The 20,880-nt window shown below is 41.8% G+C and overlaps 1 protein-coding gene across 1 annotated transcript in view; it reads right to left on the minus strand.

Annotated features, from left to right (window-relative positions):
* LOC132381739 (ryanodine receptor 1-like) overlaps nucleotides 1–20,880 on the minus strand; it is a 500,293-nt gene that overhangs the window by 410,919 nt on the left and 68,494 nt on the right. The window contains exons 17-20 of the mRNA XM_059951310.1: nucleotides 19,670–19,788; nucleotides 12,053–12,186; nucleotides 10,515–10,756; nucleotides 320–512 (exon numbers count right to left, since the gene is read on the minus strand). Coding sequence (XP_059807293.1) covers nucleotides 320–512; nucleotides 10,515–10,756; nucleotides 12,053–12,186; nucleotides 19,670–19,788 — 688 coding nt within the window. The remainder of the gene's footprint in view (nucleotides 1–319; nucleotides 513–10,514; nucleotides 10,757–12,052; nucleotides 12,187–19,669; nucleotides 19,789–20,880) is intronic.

Here is a 20,880-nt window from a genome sequence, read left to right on the forward strand (position 1 = left end):
GGGTGGTAGAGTTGGTCCCCTGACTTGGTATGCTTGGGTAGTCATGTTTTGTCTGGTGGGTTTGTAGTTCCTTTCCGGGGAACGCGCTGAGACGGTAGCGCGATATCGATACGCAGCAGCCTCTCCGGCCTCTGGATTGGGGATTGCCAAACATTATGTGGATTTTCTGGTGTAGTCTGTTTTGTCATGTGCTTTTGTGATATCATTCTGGAGGAATGTTGTCTCATTTTTTAACTGCATTGCATTTGTGATTTCTAAATGCCAATAAACTGAATCTGAAAATTATTTATTAGACAAACAAGTAATTTAAAGAGCTCACCTGATTCCTGCTGAAAAGCTAACCACAGGGAAAAAGAGGCCGTCCAGATTGAAGTTCTCAAACATGCCTTGCACTGGATGACCATTAATCCGGAAAGAGATACTTGGCACACTCAAATCAAGGCAGGAGCTAATAACATCATCGGCAGCAAGCATGTGTGCGTCTGGTGAAGCAACCGCCTTCACCACGTGGCCTGTACACACAAAACAAAAGGAGCTGTCTTTATAAAATATTCTACTAACATTCCTCCACACAGCTTTAATTCATTTTCAGTTTCTGATGTAGCTTAGAATATAAATTAATATTATTTTTACCTGGCACTGTCCAGAAGCAGATAGTTATAACAGGGAATTTATATGAATTTGTCTTATGACTATTATACCCTTGGTTTGCTATTATCAATGTGCGTGGTTCATTTTAATGACCTAAAAATAGAACTTAGATTCTAAGATTATGATTTAAAATATACAGAATTTACAAGAAACCTTTCGCAATGAAGGTGGTGAATCCTGTGTGAAAATTAGTAATTGGCTGATTCTTGTCATATGTAGCAAGATACAGTGAAAAGTTTTCATCTGCATGCCATCTAGACACATTAATCTATATACAAGTTCATCAAGGTGTTACAAAGGAAAACAAAAAAGCGAAAGAAGCGTTACAGTTACATACAAAATGTTGGAGGAACTCAGGCAACATCTATGGAAATAGTGAGCATTTCGGGCTGAGACCCTTCTTCAGGACTGGAAAAGGTGGGGGAAGACACCAGAATAAAGAAGGTGGGGGGAGGGGAAGGAGGATAGCTAGAAGGCGCTAGGTGAACCCAGGCAGATGGGACAGGTGAAGGGCTGGAGAGGAAGGAATCTGATAAGAGTAGGAGAGGAGAGTGGAGGAAGGAAGAGTGGCACCAGGGGAGGTGATAGGCCGGTTAGAAGCCAGAGCGGGGAATAGAAGAACATACAACATAGAACATAGAAATCTATAACTTATTACAGGCCTTTCGGCCCACAATGTTGTGTTGACCATGTAACCTACTTCTAGAAATTGCCTAGAATTTCCCTACCACATAGCCCTCTATTTTTCTAAGCTCTGTGGACCTATTTAAGAGTCTCTTAATAGACAAGTCAAGTCAAGTCAACTTTTATTAACCACAGACCCCTATTGTATCTGCCTCTACTGCCGTTGTTGGCAGTGCATTCCACACTTCCACCACTCTCTGTGTGAAAAACTTACCTCTGACATTCCCCCTGTACCTACTTCCAAGCACATTAAAATTATACCCTCTCATGTTATCCATTTCAGCCCTGGGAAAAAGCCTCTGGCTATCCACATGATCAATGCCTCTCATCATCTTGTACACCTCTATCAGGTCACCTCTCATTCTCCGTCACTCCACGTAAAAAAAGATAAAGTTCACTCAACCTATTCTCATAAGGCACGCTCTCCAATCTAGGCAACATCCTTGTAAATCTCTTCTCCACTCTTTCTATAGTATCCACATCCTTCCTGTAATGAAGTGACCAGAATTGAACACAGTACCGTACTCCCAAGTGAGGTAGGGGGGGAGGGAATTTTTTTTACCGCAAGGAGAAATCTATATTCACGCTGTCAGGTTGGAGGCTATCCACACAGAATAAGATCAGTGCAGGTAGGCAAAGTGTGGGGTCCATATTATGGTAAAACAAGAGAGCAAGGATTAATTTTTATTGTGTGAGAGGTATGACTTAAAGGAACATACCTGGGATATAGCTATTGTATTTTATAAAGCAGAGAATGCTTTCTCTGAATTTTATGTATTAAAATGCCTAACATCTCTAAAGCATTGCATGGTAAAACAGGTCAATTCATTCTACTGAAGAATTCAGTTCAATTATAAAAGCTTTCAAATTTTATTGTCTTTATTAAGTAACTCCACTCTTTTGTCATCTACAAACTGATGATCTTCCACCTCAGGGCTCCCACCTCTCAAGCACTTTTTTCTCCAGTTTTCTTTCACTGAACATTCCATCTTCAGTTTAATTTGTTTTATATATTAAAAAAAACATGCAATTGCTGAAGACAGAAGACAAATGGATAAGTGTCAGTCCTTCGTATCTCAGTCAAATGGCATTGCTTCAATGAACAGTGATTTGGTAACACACGAAAGGCTGGAGGAACTCAGCAGGTCAGGCAGCATTTTTAGAGAGGAATAAAGAGTCTACGTTAAAGCCTGAGACTCTTCATCAGCTTTTATTCCTCTCCATAGGTGCTACCTTACTAGCTGAGCGCCTTCAGAATTGTGTGAAGGCGCTCAGCCCTGGCTTTCTAGCATCTGTAGAATCTTGTTTACAGTGATTTGATAATTTGCATCCAAAACTGGCTTGGTCAAACTGGCGAGGGTAGTAGGAGATGGGTATTTTTCTGACTGAAGGTCTGCAACCATGGCATTCAGCAAAAATCAAGTGCTGGAACCTCCGCTGTTCATACCATTAATGATCTGAATGAAAATATATATAATTTGAGTCATACGCTTGCAGATTTACGCTCAGCAAGGTAAGTTGTCAAGAGATACAGAAGGATATACATAGGTCAAGTGTAAATTTGGGCAGATAAATGACAGATCAGGCTTTCTTCTTGCTGCTGCCATCAGGAAGATGGTAGAGGAACCTCAGGACTCACACCACCAGGTTCAGCAACAGTTATTACCCCCTCATCCATCAGGCTTTTGAACCAAAAGAGATAATTTTACTTAACTTCACTTGATCCATCATTGAACTGTTCCCACAAGCTATGGACTCACTTTCAAGGACTCTTCACCTCATGTTCTCGATATTTATTGATTATTATTATTTATTATTATTATTATTATTATTCCTTTCTTTCTGTATTTGCAGTTTCTTGTCTTTTGCACACTGGTTGAACACCCAAGTTGGTGTAGTCTTTCGTTAATTCTATTATGGATTTATTGAGTGCACCCGCAAGAAAATGAATCTCAGGGTTGTACATGGTGACACATATAAACTTTGATAATATATTCACTTTGAACTTTGAGAGAGTTCAATCTGAACACCAGATGTTATACTTTGAAGGTCAAGTGCAGGAAGAAAAACTACAGTGAATGGCTGAATCCTGAGGAGGACTGATGTGCCGAGGGATCATGAGATGCAAGTCCACAGCACCATTAAAGTGGGAACACAAGTGGATAGGATGGAAAGGTGTGCTAAATCATATACTGCATGCCTTCATTGGTCAAGGCATTGGACATGAAAATTGGCAAGTTGTAGTACAGCTATATAAAACTTTGGTTCAGAAGCATCATGTGCAGTTCTGGTTGCCACATCTGAGGAAGACTTTGGAGAGAATGCAGAAGAATTCACCAGGATGTTGCCTAAATTGGAACAGATCAGCTATAAGGAGAGATTGTATAACCCTGGATTGTTTTTGTTTGTGCATCAGTGGTGAGGGGCGGCTTAACAGATGCACATTAAAATTATAAGAGTATATAATCGCTCAGTTTAAACCGTCAAATACTAAAGGGCATTGGTTTATGGGGGTGGCAGAGTGGAGATACACCTCTACAATAATAAGTGTAAAGGTGCTCCTTCCCTCCGCCAGCCTGCAGCCACCCTTGGGTAAAGTGTAGAACCTGCTTACCCCCCTCTCCCCGATCAGGGTCATGTGAAGCCATGAGGGCAGGTGGTGGATGGTCATGTGAACAACTGGTGCAGAACACAAATCCTGGTTATGTGACCACTGACACCAGGCAGACCGTCTCTGAAGAGTATTGATAATGGCTGGGAGTCACCCATCTTGTAAAGACACTGCCCAGAAGCAGGTAAAGGCAAAACACTTCTGTAGAAAAAAAATTGCCAAGAGCAATCATGGAAAGACCATGATTGCCCATGTCATTCAACATGATACATAATGAATGGACGAACGATAGGTTTAAGGTGAGTGAGGATTTACAAGACAAGTTTTTTTTTACATACACGGAACAGTAAGTGCCTGCAATGCACTCCCAGGGAAGGTGGTAGGAGGAGATATGCATGAGGCACAGAGACAGACACATGAATAGAGGGATAGTGACAATGAGCAAGCAGATGGGTTCACTTTAATTTGGTATCAAATTAACTTGGCTGAGTGGTGTAATAACAACCACCCCTCACTCAATGTCAGTGAGACCAAGGAACTGCTTGGGGACTTCAGGAGAGGGAAACCAGAGGTCCATGAGCCATAATCATCGGAGGATCAGAGGTGGAGAGGGTCAGTAACTGAGCCCTGCCGAAGGGTTTCGGCCCAAAACGTTGACTGTACTTTTTTCCATAGATGCTGCCTGGCCTGCTGAGTTCCTCCAGCATTGTGTGTGTGTTGCTCAGTAACTTTAAATTCCCGTGTGTCACTACGTCAGAGGACCTGTCCTGGACCCATCAGATAAATATAATTGCGAAGAAAGCACGACAGTGCCTCTACTTCCTCAGGAGTCTGCGGAGCTGCAGCATGTCATTGAAAACCTGGGCAAACTTCTATAGATGTGTGGTGGAAAGTGTGCTGACCGGCTGCATTACGGCCTGATACGGGAACACCAATCCCTTTGAGCGGAAAATCCTACAAAAGGTAGTGGATTCAGCTCAGTACAGTACAGTACAGGTAAAACCCTCCCAACCAATGAGCATATCAACATGAAACATTGCTGCAGAAAAGCAGCCTCCATCATTGAAGATCCTCACCACCCAAACCAGGCTCTTTTCTCACTGCTGCCATCAGGCAGAAGGTACAGGTGCCTCAGGACTCTCACCACCAGGTTCAAGAACAGTTACTACCCCTCAACCATCAGGCTCCTGAACAAAAGGGGATAGCTACACTCACTTAAAGAGTCTTTTACATTGTTATTTTATGCTCGTTATTCATTGCTATTTATTTATACCTGCGTTTACACGGTTTTTTTACAGTTTAAAGTTCCTGATGCTTACAGTTTACAGAGCCTGTTTACAGTTAATGTTCTACAGATTTGCTAAGTATGCCTGCAAAAAAAGAATCTCAGGGCTGTACGTGGTGACATGTATGTACTCTGTTAATAACTTTTACTTTGAACTTTTGAATCATGGTCGACACAGATGCGTTGGGCCGAAAGGCCTGCTCCTGTGTCATACTTTTCTATGTTTCTATCATTCAAATGTCAGAAGTAACTTGGACAAGGGAGACTCTGACCTGAGCCAGACTCTGTTCTACGCCACATGCATTTTATACGGGGATCAATGGATCACAGATCTAAAAATATTCCCTCTGATATTGTATACCATCCAATTATTGCATCACCCAGTCTGACTCAGCTCGGGTTGGAATCTTAGTTAGGTGCCGCTACTCTCTGAAGTGTAGTCTTGCAAAAGTCACATTACTGCGTCCGTACAGAAACAAAAGGCTTAATATTTCAGCAATAAGTATTGGTGTATACATGAAATACGAAAGCTGATTTTCTCTCCCATTCCATCAATCAATATTTCCAAAGCTTCAGATTTCAGTAACCAAAAGAAATAAATTTAATCTAAAAGTGATGAAAAAGCATCACAAATTTAAAAAAGTAAGAAAAAACTGAACAAACTCTGTCCCTAGAGTAACTAATCCTCACTGTTCACTCATTGGTATAAGATAGTATTACGTCCTTTGCTAATACCGGTTTAGGAGTCACAGATGTCAAAGACAATGACAAATCGACACGTTCAGACAGTCTCAGAGCTACATTCGGTTCACTCCTGACAACCTTCTGTAAGCCTATAAGCCATTTTCCCATAAATTGTAAGTGAATAATTTTGATGAAGGCATGCACATTTATTTATTGTCTTCCCTGTGTGATTACAATCATACAGAATCAGAGTATCTCACATCCAAAGGCTTGCTTATGATGCCCTAAAGTATGATAGAACATTAAACAGTACAACACAAAAATACTTGCTTTGCAAATCTCCTTTAAACTTCAGCCCTTTCACCTCAAGTCCATGCCTTCTAGTATTTGACATTTCTACCCTGTGAAAAAGCCTCTGACTACCTGCACTATCTATGCCTCTTACAATTGATCTATCAGGTCACCTCTCAGCCTCCAACGCCCAACCCTTTCTTATAGTGAATATGCTCTAATCCAGGCAATTAACGAGTGAGTTTCTTTTACACCTTGTCTATATCCTCCACATCCTCTCTTTAAAGTGTCAACCAGAACAACACACAATACACCAAATATGGCCTAACCAAAGTTTTTACAGCTGCAACATGAGCTTCTATGTTTGTCCTGATGAAGGCAAGAATGCTGTATGCTTTTTTAAAACATGCTATCCACTTTTATTTCCTCTTTCAGGGAGTAATAGTCTTGCACCCCAAAATCCCTATGTATATCAGTACTCTTCAGGGCCCTGCCATTTACTTTCCCCTTACACTTTTCCTACCAAAGTGCATCACCTCACACTTGTCTATATATCTACCATTTCACTGCCCACAATTCCAACTGATCCATATCCTGTTCTATCTTTCGATGTCCTTACTCAATTCCTATGCACAATCCCAAAATCTCCTTGTCTTTTGCAAATTTACGAAATAGTCCTCTATTTTCATCCAATTATCACACACACACACACACACACACACACACACACACACACACACACACACTCACTCACTCACTCACTCACTCACTCACTCACTCACTCACTCCCAGCACTGATCCCTGTGAAATACCACTGGTCACAACCTCTGGTCAGCAATTTAATCTTCTGGATCAGCCTACCATGAGGTGCAAACAAAGGAACATCTACAAGATGCTGGAAATCAAAGCAATATACACAAAATGTTGGAGGAACCCAGCAGGCCAGGGAGCATCCTGGAAAAGAGTAAACAGCTGACGTTTCAGGCCGAGACCCTTCATCGGGTACTTGGTACTTGGAGCTTGACTTTAGAGGGTATAATGCTGAGTTCCTCCAGCATTTTGTGTATACTACCATGAGGTAACCTGTTAAATGTCTTACTAATGTCCATTTACAGAACATCCACTCACCTACTGTCATCAATCTCTTTAGTCGCCTCCTTAAAAAACACAACCAACTTCGTACGACCATCTCCCCTGCACAAAGCTCTGGTGACTATGCTCAATAAGCCTATGCTTTCCAGATCTGACTAAATCCTGTCTCTAAGAAAATCATGTAAGGCTCACTGGCACATAATTTCCCTGTTTGCCTCTATTGCCTTTCTCAAATGGAGGAACTATCCTGGCTGTTTGAGTTCTGAATTTCAGCTCCTAAATCTAACATGAGCTTCTTTTTTGTCTTTCTAACTACACTTCAAACAGCTCTTGTCATTCAAGGTTCCCCAAACTTGCCACCCTGTTCTTTCTTTCTCCTAGCTACGTGTTGGTTCTGAGTTCTGATTGGCTGACCGTCAAATGTTCCATACCTTATAATATTTAATTTATGCTCTTCAGTTAGTTATTTTTATCTGATTCATCTGTAGATTTTATCCTTATCGTAATTTATCATGAGTTATGTGTAATACTGTGCTTTACACCCTGGTTCAGAGAAATGTCTCATTTCTATATACATTATATGGTTATACACATTTATACAGTTAAATGACAATAAAGACATGACATGACTCTAACATGTCAGATATGGACTTACTTATAAATACTCTTGGTCTACTCACCACTTATCCTGCCTAATACTGATCAACTAGACTTTCCCCAATTTAGCATCTTCCCCAAGGTCTAGTCATATCCTCATCCATAACTATCCAAAAACGTACAGAGTTGTGATCACTAAAATGCTCTCCAACTGAAACACCAATCCAATCAACCTGGGTAGGCTCATTTCCAAAATCAAGGTTAGGGCCTTTACCTGGATGGAATATGGACATACTGTTTTAAGAAACTCGTCTGGAAATTCTGCCCATCTCAATCTTTGGCACTGATGGAAGTATTGGTCAATATTACAGAAATTAAAGTCATCCACTACAATATCGTTCTTTTGGGAGGACAGGCTCTATCACAGCGACTGCACCTTTCATATTCCTAAGCTCCAGCATATTACCTCAGTAGATGAGTCCTCCAGGTAGTCCCTCCCTTTGTGCCATTGTGACAGTCTCCCTGATCAGTAGTGTCTCACTTTCACATCGTTCACTTCTCTATTGCATCAGACATCTAACCCCTGGAACGTTGAACTGCAAGTCCTACACTTCGCTCAAACAATTCTCTGTAATGACCATGACATTGTAATTCCATGCACTAATCTGACTTCTATTTCAACTGCCTTACCCATAACAGAATCATAGTCATAGAGTAATACAGAGCAGTACATACTGACTACAGCATTCACTGGATAGTCCAAACTTCCTGTGTTTGCCCCACATCTCTCCAATCCCTGCCCCTCTATGTACTGTACCTATCCAAGCATTTTAACCACTTCCTCTAGTAGCTCATTCCAAATACTGTATACACCACCCACTGCATGAAAAAGTTGCCCACTAGGCCCCTTTACAATCTTTCCTCTCTCATGCTAAACCCATGTCCTCTAGGTTTGGGCTCCCCGGGTGAAAAGATAGTTACCATCGACCTCATCTATGCCTCTCAGAATTTTACACATTTCTATAAGGTCACCATCCAACCTTCCAAGTCTGGCCAACCTCTCCCTGTAACTTGGGCCTTTCATCCTGGCAATACTTTCACAAATCCCTGCACTCTTTCTAGCTTAGCCACGTCTTTTCTATAATAGGGTACTTAAAACTGCACACAGTACCCCCCAAATTCAGCCTCACCAATGAACTGCAATATCATATCCCACTTTCTATACTCAGTGCTCTAATTTGGTCACCATATCTATCTATGATGCTACTTTCAACAAGCTTTGTACTTGTACTCCTGGATCTTTCTGATCCATTACGCTCGTTAAGTGCCCCATTATTGACAGTACGAGTCCTATACCGGTTTGACTTTCCAAAATGCCGCTTCTCACACACGTCTGCATTTGCCACACCTTGGCCCACTTTCCTAACAGTTCCAGATCCCTTGTGATCTATAATAATCATTCCTGCCTGTGGCCAACTCCTCCCTCGGACTGTCAGACACCCTGAGCTGATAGGCTGGTCTTGGACTTATTTCCACTTGTCATAATTTACTTATTATTATTATTTAATTATTTATGGTTTTATATTGCTATATCTCTACACTATTCTTGGTTGGTGCGACTGTAACGAAACCCAATTTCCCTCCGGATCAATAAAGTATGTCTATCTGTCTGTTAACTTGGATCAATGTATGAAATCAATTATATTATGATTTATCTGTAAGTAAACATGTAAAAATGGTGTATGATTTCCCCTGTTTGATGGAGAAGTTGCCTGGGACATGCAGAATCAGAATATAGAGATATATATATATATATATTAGTTAAATTAAATAAGTTACAAAAGGAAGTAAAAATGCAATGAGGCAGTGTTCATGGGTCCGGTGTCCATTCAGAAATCGGATGACAGGGGGAAGAAGCTTTTACTGAATCACTGAGTGTGTGCCTTCTGTACCTCCTCCCTGGTGGTCGTAATGAGAACAAGGTGTGACTTGGGTGATGGGGCTCTTAATGATGGATTCCACCTTTTAGGGCGTCGTTCCTTGAAGACGTCCTGGATACTACGGAGGCTAGTGCCCATGATGGAGCAGAAAAAGTTTACAACTCTCTTCAACTTAATTCAATCCTGTATAGTAGCCCCACCCCCACCCCATATCAGATGGTGATCCAGCCAGTTAGAATGCTTTCCATGGTACATCTGTAGAAATCCGCAAGTGTCTTTGGTGACATACCAAACATCCTCAAACTCCTAATGAAATATAACCACTCATGCCCTCTTTGTAGCTGCATCGATACATTCAGTCCAGGGTAGATCCTTAGAGATATTAGTACACAGGAACGTGAAGTTGTTCACTCTTTCCACTTCTGATCCTTCTGTGTGGACTGGTGTGTGTTCCCTCGTCTTACCCTTTCTGAGGTCCGGCAGTTTGCTCCTCACCGGTATAAAACAATAAAATTTTTACGATTGGAATAGACTTGGATGTCAAGTGACGCTTTCATTGTTCAGTTTCCCCTCACACTTGAAGTGGATAATGTTCATTCTAAAAATAGGTGGGTACAGCCCCAGAGAGCAGTTGTATAATAGCAACTAACAAAACAGCAGAAAGAACAAAATATCTGACCTGACCACAAGTGAAGTCCATCGAAACCATAGGAATACAAGTCATCTCCAACTCCATTGCTCCCCCACCCCTCTCCTCCTCCTGGGTAAGGGCTGTAACCCTCTGTTAATGCCCAACCTACTCGCAGATGAGTAGGTTGCGGTGTCACAAATGGGTCAACGTAATCCACAATCAGTTCAAAGTACCACTTCTTGTATTGTGTAGAACCTTCGTACGTCCCCACAAAAATATTTGGCCTCATGCTGGAAGAAAAACAAGATAAAAGAATTTTATTTTATTTTATTCATGCATTCAGTTAAATTTTGTGTAGAAGAACCTGAACAAAATATAATCAACATAATATATGATGAGCGATACTGTCTAGAAAAGAATGATTTTAGAAAAGAATGATTTTAGGGGCCGCTTGTGAGACATTAACCCGCCAAGACGAATTATCATGTATCCAAAGAGCCATCTTTTAGAATATGAAGCTTCAAATTCCATATAACCATATAACAATTACAGCTTGGAAACATCTCGCCCTGCTACTCCGTGCCGAACGCTCACTCTCACCTAGTCCCACTGGCCCGCACTCAGCCCATAACCCTCCATTCCTTTCCTGTCCATAAACCCATCCAATTTTACTTTAAATGACAATACCAAACCTGCCTCTACCACTTCTACTGGAAGCTCGTTCCACACAGCTACCACTCTCCGAGTAAAGAAATTCCTCCTCGTGTTACCCCTAAACTTTTGCCCCCTAACTCTCAAATCATGTCCTCTTGTTTGAATCTCCCCTACTCTCAATGGAAAAAGCCTATCCACGTCAACTCTATCTATCCCCCTCATCATTTTAAATACCTCTATCAAGTCCCATCTCAACCTTCTACGCTCCAAAGAATAAAGACCTAACTTGTTCAACCTTTCCCTGTAACTTAGGTGCTGAAACCCAGGTAACTGGATAGAAACCCAGTTTTCTATCAAAAAGATATGGCCAAGCTTCCACTATGACTGATTTTCAACCCTTTTGCAAATTGCATCTTATCCTTTTAGCATAAACCCTAGCATGAGCCAGGGCAACCCTCCAGAACCTCAGAGAGACATCTGTAGATTGTCTGAAGTTATCCAAGCTCAACCATAAGGAACTCCCCAGGTGTGAAACAAAAGTGACTATTAAAGGACACTTAATATATTTGGAATATATTTAGAAGTGATACACACCTATTTTCAGAAGACACAAGTTTCATTGGTCCTAATGGGAAAATTCAGATGGCATTCTTGGAAGCAAAACCATTAGATACATGCTCCAGCCCCAGAGAGCACAACAATATTTTTTAAACCAGTGGCAAAGAAGCCAAGCAGATACTCAACTCCAAAAACAAGAAAATGGAGCACCTTCAGAGAACGACAGTTCAGCTGCTTGTATCCAGTTCTGATTTTAAAACCTTAATGAATTCATTTAAGCTTTAAGTCATGGATAAGACTTGGTAGAAAATAACCAAAAGGCTGGTGATAGCAGACTACATAGTCAGCAACTTATAAACTTTTGTCTGTCATACCTGGTGACATAATTAATCATGTTAGTTTGGAGCAGTAGATCACGGCCAGGAAGCAGGTTCTCTGTAATGAGGTTTTGATTGGATCGTACAGCCACACCATTGCAGACACAGAGAGAGCGCAATACATCCAGCACCTGCGTAACGTGAGAACAATCCAATTTGATTTCTGTTTGGGACTTACCGTTACTTTTCAATGACTATATTGCAAACTTCAGTTTTAAAATGTAATTTATTTGTAACTCAACCTCAATTTCAGAGCAGAGATAATTATCTAAAGTGCCCACCAAAATGTTTGTTTCCCCACCACAGTGTTCACCCTGGCCACGATATGAGACTGAACCTGGTCAATATAAGTCTAGGCAACATATCTCAACCAAAGATGGGCTCTGGACTACGTATTCACATTATCAGTAGTTCTGTGTTAAGCTCTTCTAGTCACCTCCAGGCCTATTTCTTGGCAAGGATTCCCCACCTCCCCCAACACCCCCCCCCACTACTCCATCAATAACCTTTTTCCCATCTTCAACTCATTCCTTCTTAGACATCCCACTTTTGCCTTCTGCTTATCCTTAGCTTTAACTGCTGATAAGACAACAACCTTCTCAATTTTACCACTCCACTCTCCTACTTGGATCACATACCCTCTAAATCCACTCTCTTTGCACCGATCCCAACCTCACCAATAAACCCACAGACACAGACTGCTTTTGGTTGTCTGGCAGATTGATCATTACCTCGCTGGGGCCAGACGGCAGCTCTCACCAGCTTCCATTTCTGCCCCGAACTCCTAATTTTCACAAAGAGCATCCTGCTCCTATGCACTTTAATCCTTCATCAGGACGGTCTTAAAGCTCTCTTGCTTCCCATTCCCATGCTGATATGTCTAACCATAGCCTCCTCCACTGTCGTGATGAGGCCACAGTTAGGTTGGAGGAACAACGTCCAACCTAACAGCATGAACCTCGATTTTTCAAACATCCAGTAATGGCCCTTCCACCATTTCCCATCCCCTTTTCCTCTCTCACCTTATCACCCCCCTCTGGTGCTCCTCCCCCTTTTCTTTTTTCCATGGCCTTCTGTCTCTTCCAGTCAACTTCCCAGCTCCTTACTTCATCGCTCTCCCTTCAGGTTTCACCTATCACCTTGTGTTTCTGCCTCCCACCTGTACCTTTTAAACCTACTCCTCAGGTATTTTTTTCTCCAGTCCTGCCAAAGGGTTTCGGTCTGAAACGTTGACTGTACACTTTTCCAGAGATGCTGGGTTCTTCCAGCATTTTGTGTGTACAACAGGGATAGGGTTCCCCTTGACCTTACCTACCATCCCACTAGCCTCCGTAGACAGCACATCATTCTCCAAAACTTCCACCATCTCTAGTGGGATCCTACCACCAAACATATCTTTCCCTACTGCCCCCCCCACCACCTCATCACATTTTGTAGGGATCACTATTGCTATCTATGCAACTTCCTTATCCACTTGTCCCCCTCCATCCTTCCCTCCTGTTGCATTCCCCATTCTGGCTATCCGCTCAACCCTTCTCTTCTCTTCAGCTGTCCATCTCCTCCCTCTGGTTCTGTTCTTCCTACCCTTTCTTCCATGGTCCACTAACTTCTCTTATTAGATTCCTTCAGCCCTTTACCTCTTCCATTTTACAGCTTGTAGCTCTTTCACCCACCTGGCTTCCCCCTCACCTGGTCCCACCTATCATATGCCAGCTTGTACTCCTTCCTCTCCTTCCACCTTCTTAGTCTGGCTTCTGCCCCCTTCCTTTCCAGTCCTCTCTGCCCAAACCATCAACTATTTATTTACACAATAAATACCTGCGTCTCAATATCACCAAGACCAAGGAGATGGTGGTGGACTTTAGGAGATCTAGGCCTCATCTGGAGCCAGTGATCATTAATGGAGAATGTGTGGAGCAGGTTAAGACCTACAAGTATCTGGGAGTGCAGTTAGACGAGAAGCTAGACTGGACTGCCAACACAGATGCCCTGTGCAGGAAAGCACAGAGTCGACTGTACTTCCTCAGAAGGCTGGCGTCATTCAATGTTTGTAGTGAGATGCTGAAGATGTTCTATCGGTCAGTTGTGGAGAGCGCCCTCTTCTTTGTGGTGGCGTGCTGGGGAGGCAGCATTAAGAAGAGGGACGCCTCACGTCTTAATAAGCTGGTAAGGAAGGCGGGCTCTGTCGTGGGCACAGAACTGGAGAGTATGACATCGGTGGCAGAGCGGAGGGTGCTGAGTAGACTACGGTCAATCATGGAAAACCCTGAACATCCTCTGCACAGCACCATCCAGAGACAGAGAAGCAGCTTCAGCGGCAGGTTGCTGTCAATGCAATGCTCCTCAGACAGGATGAAGAGATCATTACTCCCCAACGCCATTCGGCTCTACAATTCAACCACCGGGGCAAGACATGTTAAAGTGCTGGGGTTAGGACTGAGCTTAAGTTACCACTCAATGCACTTCAGTAAACTATTTAAGAACTTTTTAAAAGTTATTTATTAATGCTTTTTGGGAGGGTGATTTTAGATGCATATCATATTTATACTGAGTTAAATACTATATGTAATTAGTTTTTGCTACAATAAGTGTACGGGACACTGGAAAAATGTTGAATTTCCCCTTGGGGATGAATAAAGTATCTATTTATTATTTATCTATCTATCTGTCTATCTATCTATCTATCACAAAGCATACTGCAGATGCTGTGGTCAAATCAAGATGTACAAGCTCATTCAAGGCTCATTTCAACGGATGCTGCCTGACCTGCTGACTTTCTCCAGCTTGTTTGTACATCTTGATTTGACCACAGCACCTGCAGTGTACTTTGTGTTTACTATTCGTTACTCTGCTGTGAAGTCTCTTTGAGGTATGCCTACCCTGAAGAAGTTTAAATCTTCTCTTCGATGGGAGTTCAGTGAGACTATTTCTCACTGGCCCTCCTCTGTGATCTCCGCCTCTCTCCGACTCTTTGATTTTTTGGCTCATTTAAACAGATGCTACCCGACCTGCTGAGTTCATCCAGCTTGTTTGTACGTCTTAACTATTTATTTGCTGCTGCTGTCTAACTTGCTGAGTTCCTCTAGCATTGCTCCATTTTTCTAGCATCTGCAGAATCCTGTGTTATCAATAAAACTGTCAATTTCCTGTTTTAAAATTACAATATTGGCTCAACCTTAGTTTATTTAAAGTCTGATAAAATAATCTCTATCTAATGAATGCTTGGGGGGGGGGGGGTGCTCTCTCATTCTGCCAGCCATCATCGTATTGCATACTCTGCTATCCATACACCAACTTGCACAAAGCTTTATTCACTCATCAGTCCTCTACTGGCACCTGGTCAAACAACGTTACTACCTCAGTGGGTGCGATAAACATTCTCTAGATTCATTTCAAGACTACGAAATCTTCAGTGGAGACAGAATGCAATTACATCTTTCAAAATTTCACAGGAGTCATGTTTGCCCATTAATTACTCAACATTGGACAAGCAGTCTGACAATTTAGAATTAGTGGACGTCCAAAGATTATGTAATGGGAGAACTCGGTGTTTCAGCAGGCACATCAAAAATGATGGGGTTGTGCTTGATGGTAAGAAACAGAAAGCAGATGAGAAACGTGGTGGGTAAAGGACTGAAGTTGGGAGGACGTCTGAGGCAGTAGTGGAGGGGTGAAGAGAAGGTTTTATAATTTACAAGATTTATAGGTTCCTTAGGGTTGTTATAGCTGGGGGTGGTAATGGGGACAAGCTCCGACTACCTATTAGATGTTCCCAATGGCTCGTGCCTCAAATAACCTCTGTCAACCAAGTTCAGCCGGCCTTCATGTGTGGCTTAGGTACTAAGCCCAACGGAACCATTTCTACTGACAGGAGAAGGGGGAGAGGTGGGTGACTGGCCCCTTAAAACCTGTCACTTTGGGCAGATGGGGCTCGTCAGCCGTAGTTGGCAGCTCATCTAGGAGAAGGAAAACTCTGATCTCAAACTTCCGCTGCCTTGCGGCTATACCCACTCATAGCTTTGGGAGTAAACCCAGAGGGAAACATCTGGAGCCGGAATCCCTAAGCCAGTCCTACATTGAGTTCAATGCTGACTGGCAACTTCAGCGACGCTGCTGGTACCAAACTGTATCGGTCTCTGCTGTTCCTTTAGGTTCATCAGATGTGTGGAGAGGGGGAGCTTGCTAAACGGGCAACAGCTTGCTCTCCATATCGTACTGCCCAGGCTTGTGTATCTAGACATCCAGGATGGTCATCCATGGTCAACTCTGACTGATGGAGGCCTCAGACAATAGGTAAATAAGGAATTTAAATAAGTAAATAATGTAGCTCATCTTTGTCTTTGCAAGATGTTATCTTTAATTGCTAGATCCTTCAGTACAGGGTCTGGGGCTAAAACTGGATTTGCAAAGTGACCACACCCAAATACTTCAAAGAGGAAAAAGTGACTGATGATAGGAAAAGGGGCCAAGATTAGTTTTCTAAGGAGAACTGAAGGAAAGAGTCAGGGTCTGAGAAGGGAGAACTTTTTTAAAATTTTTTTTATTAGTTTTTCAAAACATTTTACAAATTAAAAACCCCAAATCCCAATGAGGAACATTAAAACAGTGCAAAATTAAGCATACAATAACAATATGCTACAAAGGAAGAGAATTTAGCAAAAAAAAAGCACCTAAACTAAAGACAAGTAAGCTTAGTGTCCTCCCCAAGCCCCACAACACAAGAAAAAACAACAGCAACTCCAGACCAACCACAACACAATATAGAGAGTATAAGTCAGGACAGCCAAGCTCCCAGACTGTGAATACACTCAGCAACAGAGGATAACAATGCCTTCTACCAGAAAAAAAAGGAGCTGAAAGCAAGGGACCGAAAAGAAAACAAAACCCTAGTTAAGAGGAAGGTTATGAAAGTACTCGATAAAAGGTCCCCAGACCTTATGGAACTTTAGATCCGAATTGAGAACTGAATAATGAATTTTTTCGAGGTCCAAACCGGCCATGATGTCGTTAAGCCATTGAGCATGAGTGGGCGGGGCAACATCTCTCCATCTGAGGAGGATCAAGCGTCTAGCCAGAAGAGAGGCAAAGGATAATATTCAGCATTTGGTCGGACCCAGACATAAATCTGTCTCGCCCCAAAAACCGAACAGAGCAATTAAGGGGTTTGGTTCTAGGTGCTGATTCAGAATACACGATAACGTAGTGAAGACATCTTTCCAGAATTTCTCCAAGCTAGGACAGAACCAGTACATATGGATGAGAGAGGCCACGCCCCTCTCGCATTTATCACAGAGCGAACTAACGCTAGGGTAGAATCGAGATAGTTTAGATTTAGACATATGGGCTCTATGAACAATCTTAAACTGTAAAAGGCAGTGACGAGCACAAAGAGAGGTTGAATTAACTGATTTGAGAACTGAATCCCAGCTCTCCTCAGATAAGGAGATATTTAAATCCTGCTCCCAGGCCATTTTGATTTTATCCATGGGGACCCGTCGTAAGGCCGCTAGTTTATCTCGGATGATTGATATTAAGCCTTTACCTAGTGGATTCATGGAAAGAAATAGGTCCATAGCATTTTTCGCAGGCATTTCAGGGAAGTTAGGAATTAAAAGAGCAATAAAGTGTCAGATTTGGAGATATCTGAAAAAATGAGCATTGGGCAGATTGAACTTAACAGAGAGCTGCTGAAAAGAAGCGAAGCGATTATCAATGAAAAGATCTTCAAAATGTCTAATGCCCTTCCTATACCAAACCTGGAATGCTGAATCGTATGTAGTAGGTAAAAAAAGGTGATTATGAGCAATAGGGCTGGAAACGGAAAACCCCTGGAAACCATAGCATTTCCTGATCTGAGCCCATATACGCAAAGTGTGTCTAACAAGAGGATTAGCTATTGATCTGGGCAGACTACTAGGGAGTGCAGAGCCAAGAAGTGCAGAGATAGATAATTCTTTGGTGGAGCTCAGCTCCATCGCCACCCAGTTAGGGCACTCGGGTTGGCCATGGAAGAAAGACCAGAAGGTAGCACAACGTATATTAGCTGCCCAATAATATAAACTAAAGTTAGGTAAAGCCATGCCACCCTCTTTTTTAGATTTTTGGAGATGGATTTTATTAATTCTAGAGCACTTATTCTGCCACAGATATGACAAAATAATAGAGTCTAAGGAATCAAAAAAAGATTTAGGAATAAAAATTGGGATAGATTGAAATAGGTATAAAATTTGGGGAGAACATACATTTTAACAACATTAATACGACCTACCAAAGACATAGATAGAGGTGACCATTGTACCAGACTCTGTTTTATAGCATATGAAAGGTTGGCAAAGTTTTCACGAAAGAGATCTTTAAACTTCCTTATGACTGTAATTCCAAGATAAATAAATTGATTATGGACTACTTTAAAAGGGATATCATGAAATATTAGTTCTTGTGCTTCTTTATTAATTGGGAGAAGTTCACTCTTATGTAAATTAAGTTTATAGCCAGAGATCTGGCTAAACTGGTCAAGAAGTGAAAACATTAGAGGTAGGGATGTAGACGGATTTGAGAGAAAGAGTAATAAGGTCAGCATAGAGAGAAACTTTATGCTCAGCACCCCCTCTCCAAATCCCAGTCAATTCAGGGCAGTTTCGAAATGCTATCGCCAGAGGTTCCATAGCCAAATCAAAGAGAAAGGGACTTAAGGGGCATCCCTGGCGGGTGCCACGTTTGAGATTAAATACTTGGGATTTCTGAAAATTGGTTAAAACAGAGGCAGTAGGACACAGGTACAGCAATTGGATCCAAGAGATGAAACTTTGGCCAAGGTCAAATTTTTCTAAAACTGCAAAAAGGTAGTTCCACTCTATACGATCAAATGCTTTCTCCGCATCGAGGGAAATAACACATTCAGGAATCCCATTTGGAGGTGAGTATAAGATATTAAATAAACGCTGAATGTTAAAAAAAGGGAAACGGTTTTTAATAAAGCCTGTTTGGTCATCAGAGATAGTGGAGGGAATGACGGTTTCTAATCTATGAGCCAAAACTTTAGCTAAGATCTTTACATCAACATTGAGCAGAGAGATCGGCCTATACGAGGAACACTCTGTTGGGTCTTGAAGGGAGAACTTTTTAAACATGGTTTCTAGGGAGAGGGGTTGGGCGGTCAGCAGTTTGATAGGAATATGATCAGTGGATATTAAGCTTGGAATAGAAGCAGATTCAATGGGTGGAAGGGAAAAAGTGGAGAGTGCTTGATTTTAGAGCGGTCAGGTCAGGTGACTGACACCCAGTAAGGGTGTGCCTGATGTTGGAAGTGGGAAAGGTGTTAACCTGATTCTGATTCAAGTACAATTTTGTACTTAACAGTCTGTGGGAAAGGTTCCTCTGCCACTGTATCTGCCACCTCAACTTCTAAGTCTATTCTAGTTTACCATCCATTCTATTCCAAGGCCTGAAACTGCCTCCAGAATTATATTCTCCATGACAGATCCCAAATGGATATAAAATTGTGCCTTAACTTGAGATGCTTGCTGCAGAGATATCCTCCCTATAGTAGAATGCAGCAGACCTTTTTGTTTAAAAATACCTAATCAAATCTCTTCTCACCATTTATTAACGTACCTTATGATTTCGTCCATGTTTGTCCAACAGGGATATAATTGATTTGATGTGGCTTTCGGTTATGATGTTCAGAACTTCCGGGCTTTCAATCAAAACACAGTACAGGACTTCCAGGATACCTATCATGCCAGAATAAGAATCAGGTTTATTATCACCGGCATGTGCTGTGAAATTTGTTAACATCAACATCAGAACAATTTTAAATCATATTTCTGCTTTTACACTGGAAAACATTGACCACAAACCAAATAAGATATTAGGGATGGTAACTGAATCAACCAGGTGCATTTTAAGAAAGCAAAAGGGTAAAAGCATTTCAAACAATATTCATAACCAAATAACATTAAAAACGGTTAAAGGACAAAAGATACAGGATCAGAACCAGGCCATTCAGCCCACCATTTCATCATGGCTTATCCATTTTCCCTCTCAGCCCAATCTCCTGCCTTCTCCCCCTATCCCTTCATGCCCTGACTAATCAAGAATCCATCAACCTCTGCCTTAAATATACTCAATGACTTGGTCTCCACAGCCACCTGCAGCAACAGATTCCACAGATTCACCACTCACTGGCTAAAGGAATTCCTTCTCATCGCCATCCTAAAAGGACGCCCCTCTATTCTGAGGCTATGCCCTCTAGACTCTCGCACCCTAGGAAATATCCTTTTCACATCCACTCTATCGAGGCTTTTCACCATTTGAAAGGTTTCAATAAGCTCCCCCCTCATTCCTCTGAATTCCAGTGAGTACAGGCCAGAACTAACCAACACTCCTCAAAGGATAAGCCTTTCAATTCCAGAATAATTTCCGTGAACCTCCTTTGAAACCTCTCCAATACAACAATACGAGATTTATTCAAAGAAGGCTGGCCACATCCGTTCTTTAGTTTTACTTTCAAATTTAAGTCAGGTGTTGTCAATGGATTTCAATTTATAGTCTTTTGACAATACCTTAAACAATTTCTTTTTCTCACTTTCTTAAATTTTGTACTTAAGATGACAATCTGCTAGCTTAAATCAGATATTTACACAAATATTTCTACAAATTCTGCAGCATAAGAACGAAAAGCTGGGGATAACACCAGGATGTTCAGGATTTCACGCCCATTTTGCTGTATTCACTCCACCATGGACACAGATGCAGAAACCTTTGGCAAGGTTTGCCAAGAGGGAAGCAGCTTAGAGCTCTCACAGACAGATATTGTACAGTAG

The sequence above is a fragment of the Hypanus sabinus genome, chromosome 26 (assembly GCF_030144855.1).
Source record: "Hypanus sabinus isolate sHypSab1 chromosome 26, sHypSab1.hap1, whole genome shotgun sequence".
Classification (NCBI taxonomy): Eukaryota; Metazoa; Chordata; class Chondrichthyes; order Myliobatiformes; family Dasyatidae; genus Hypanus; species Hypanus sabinus.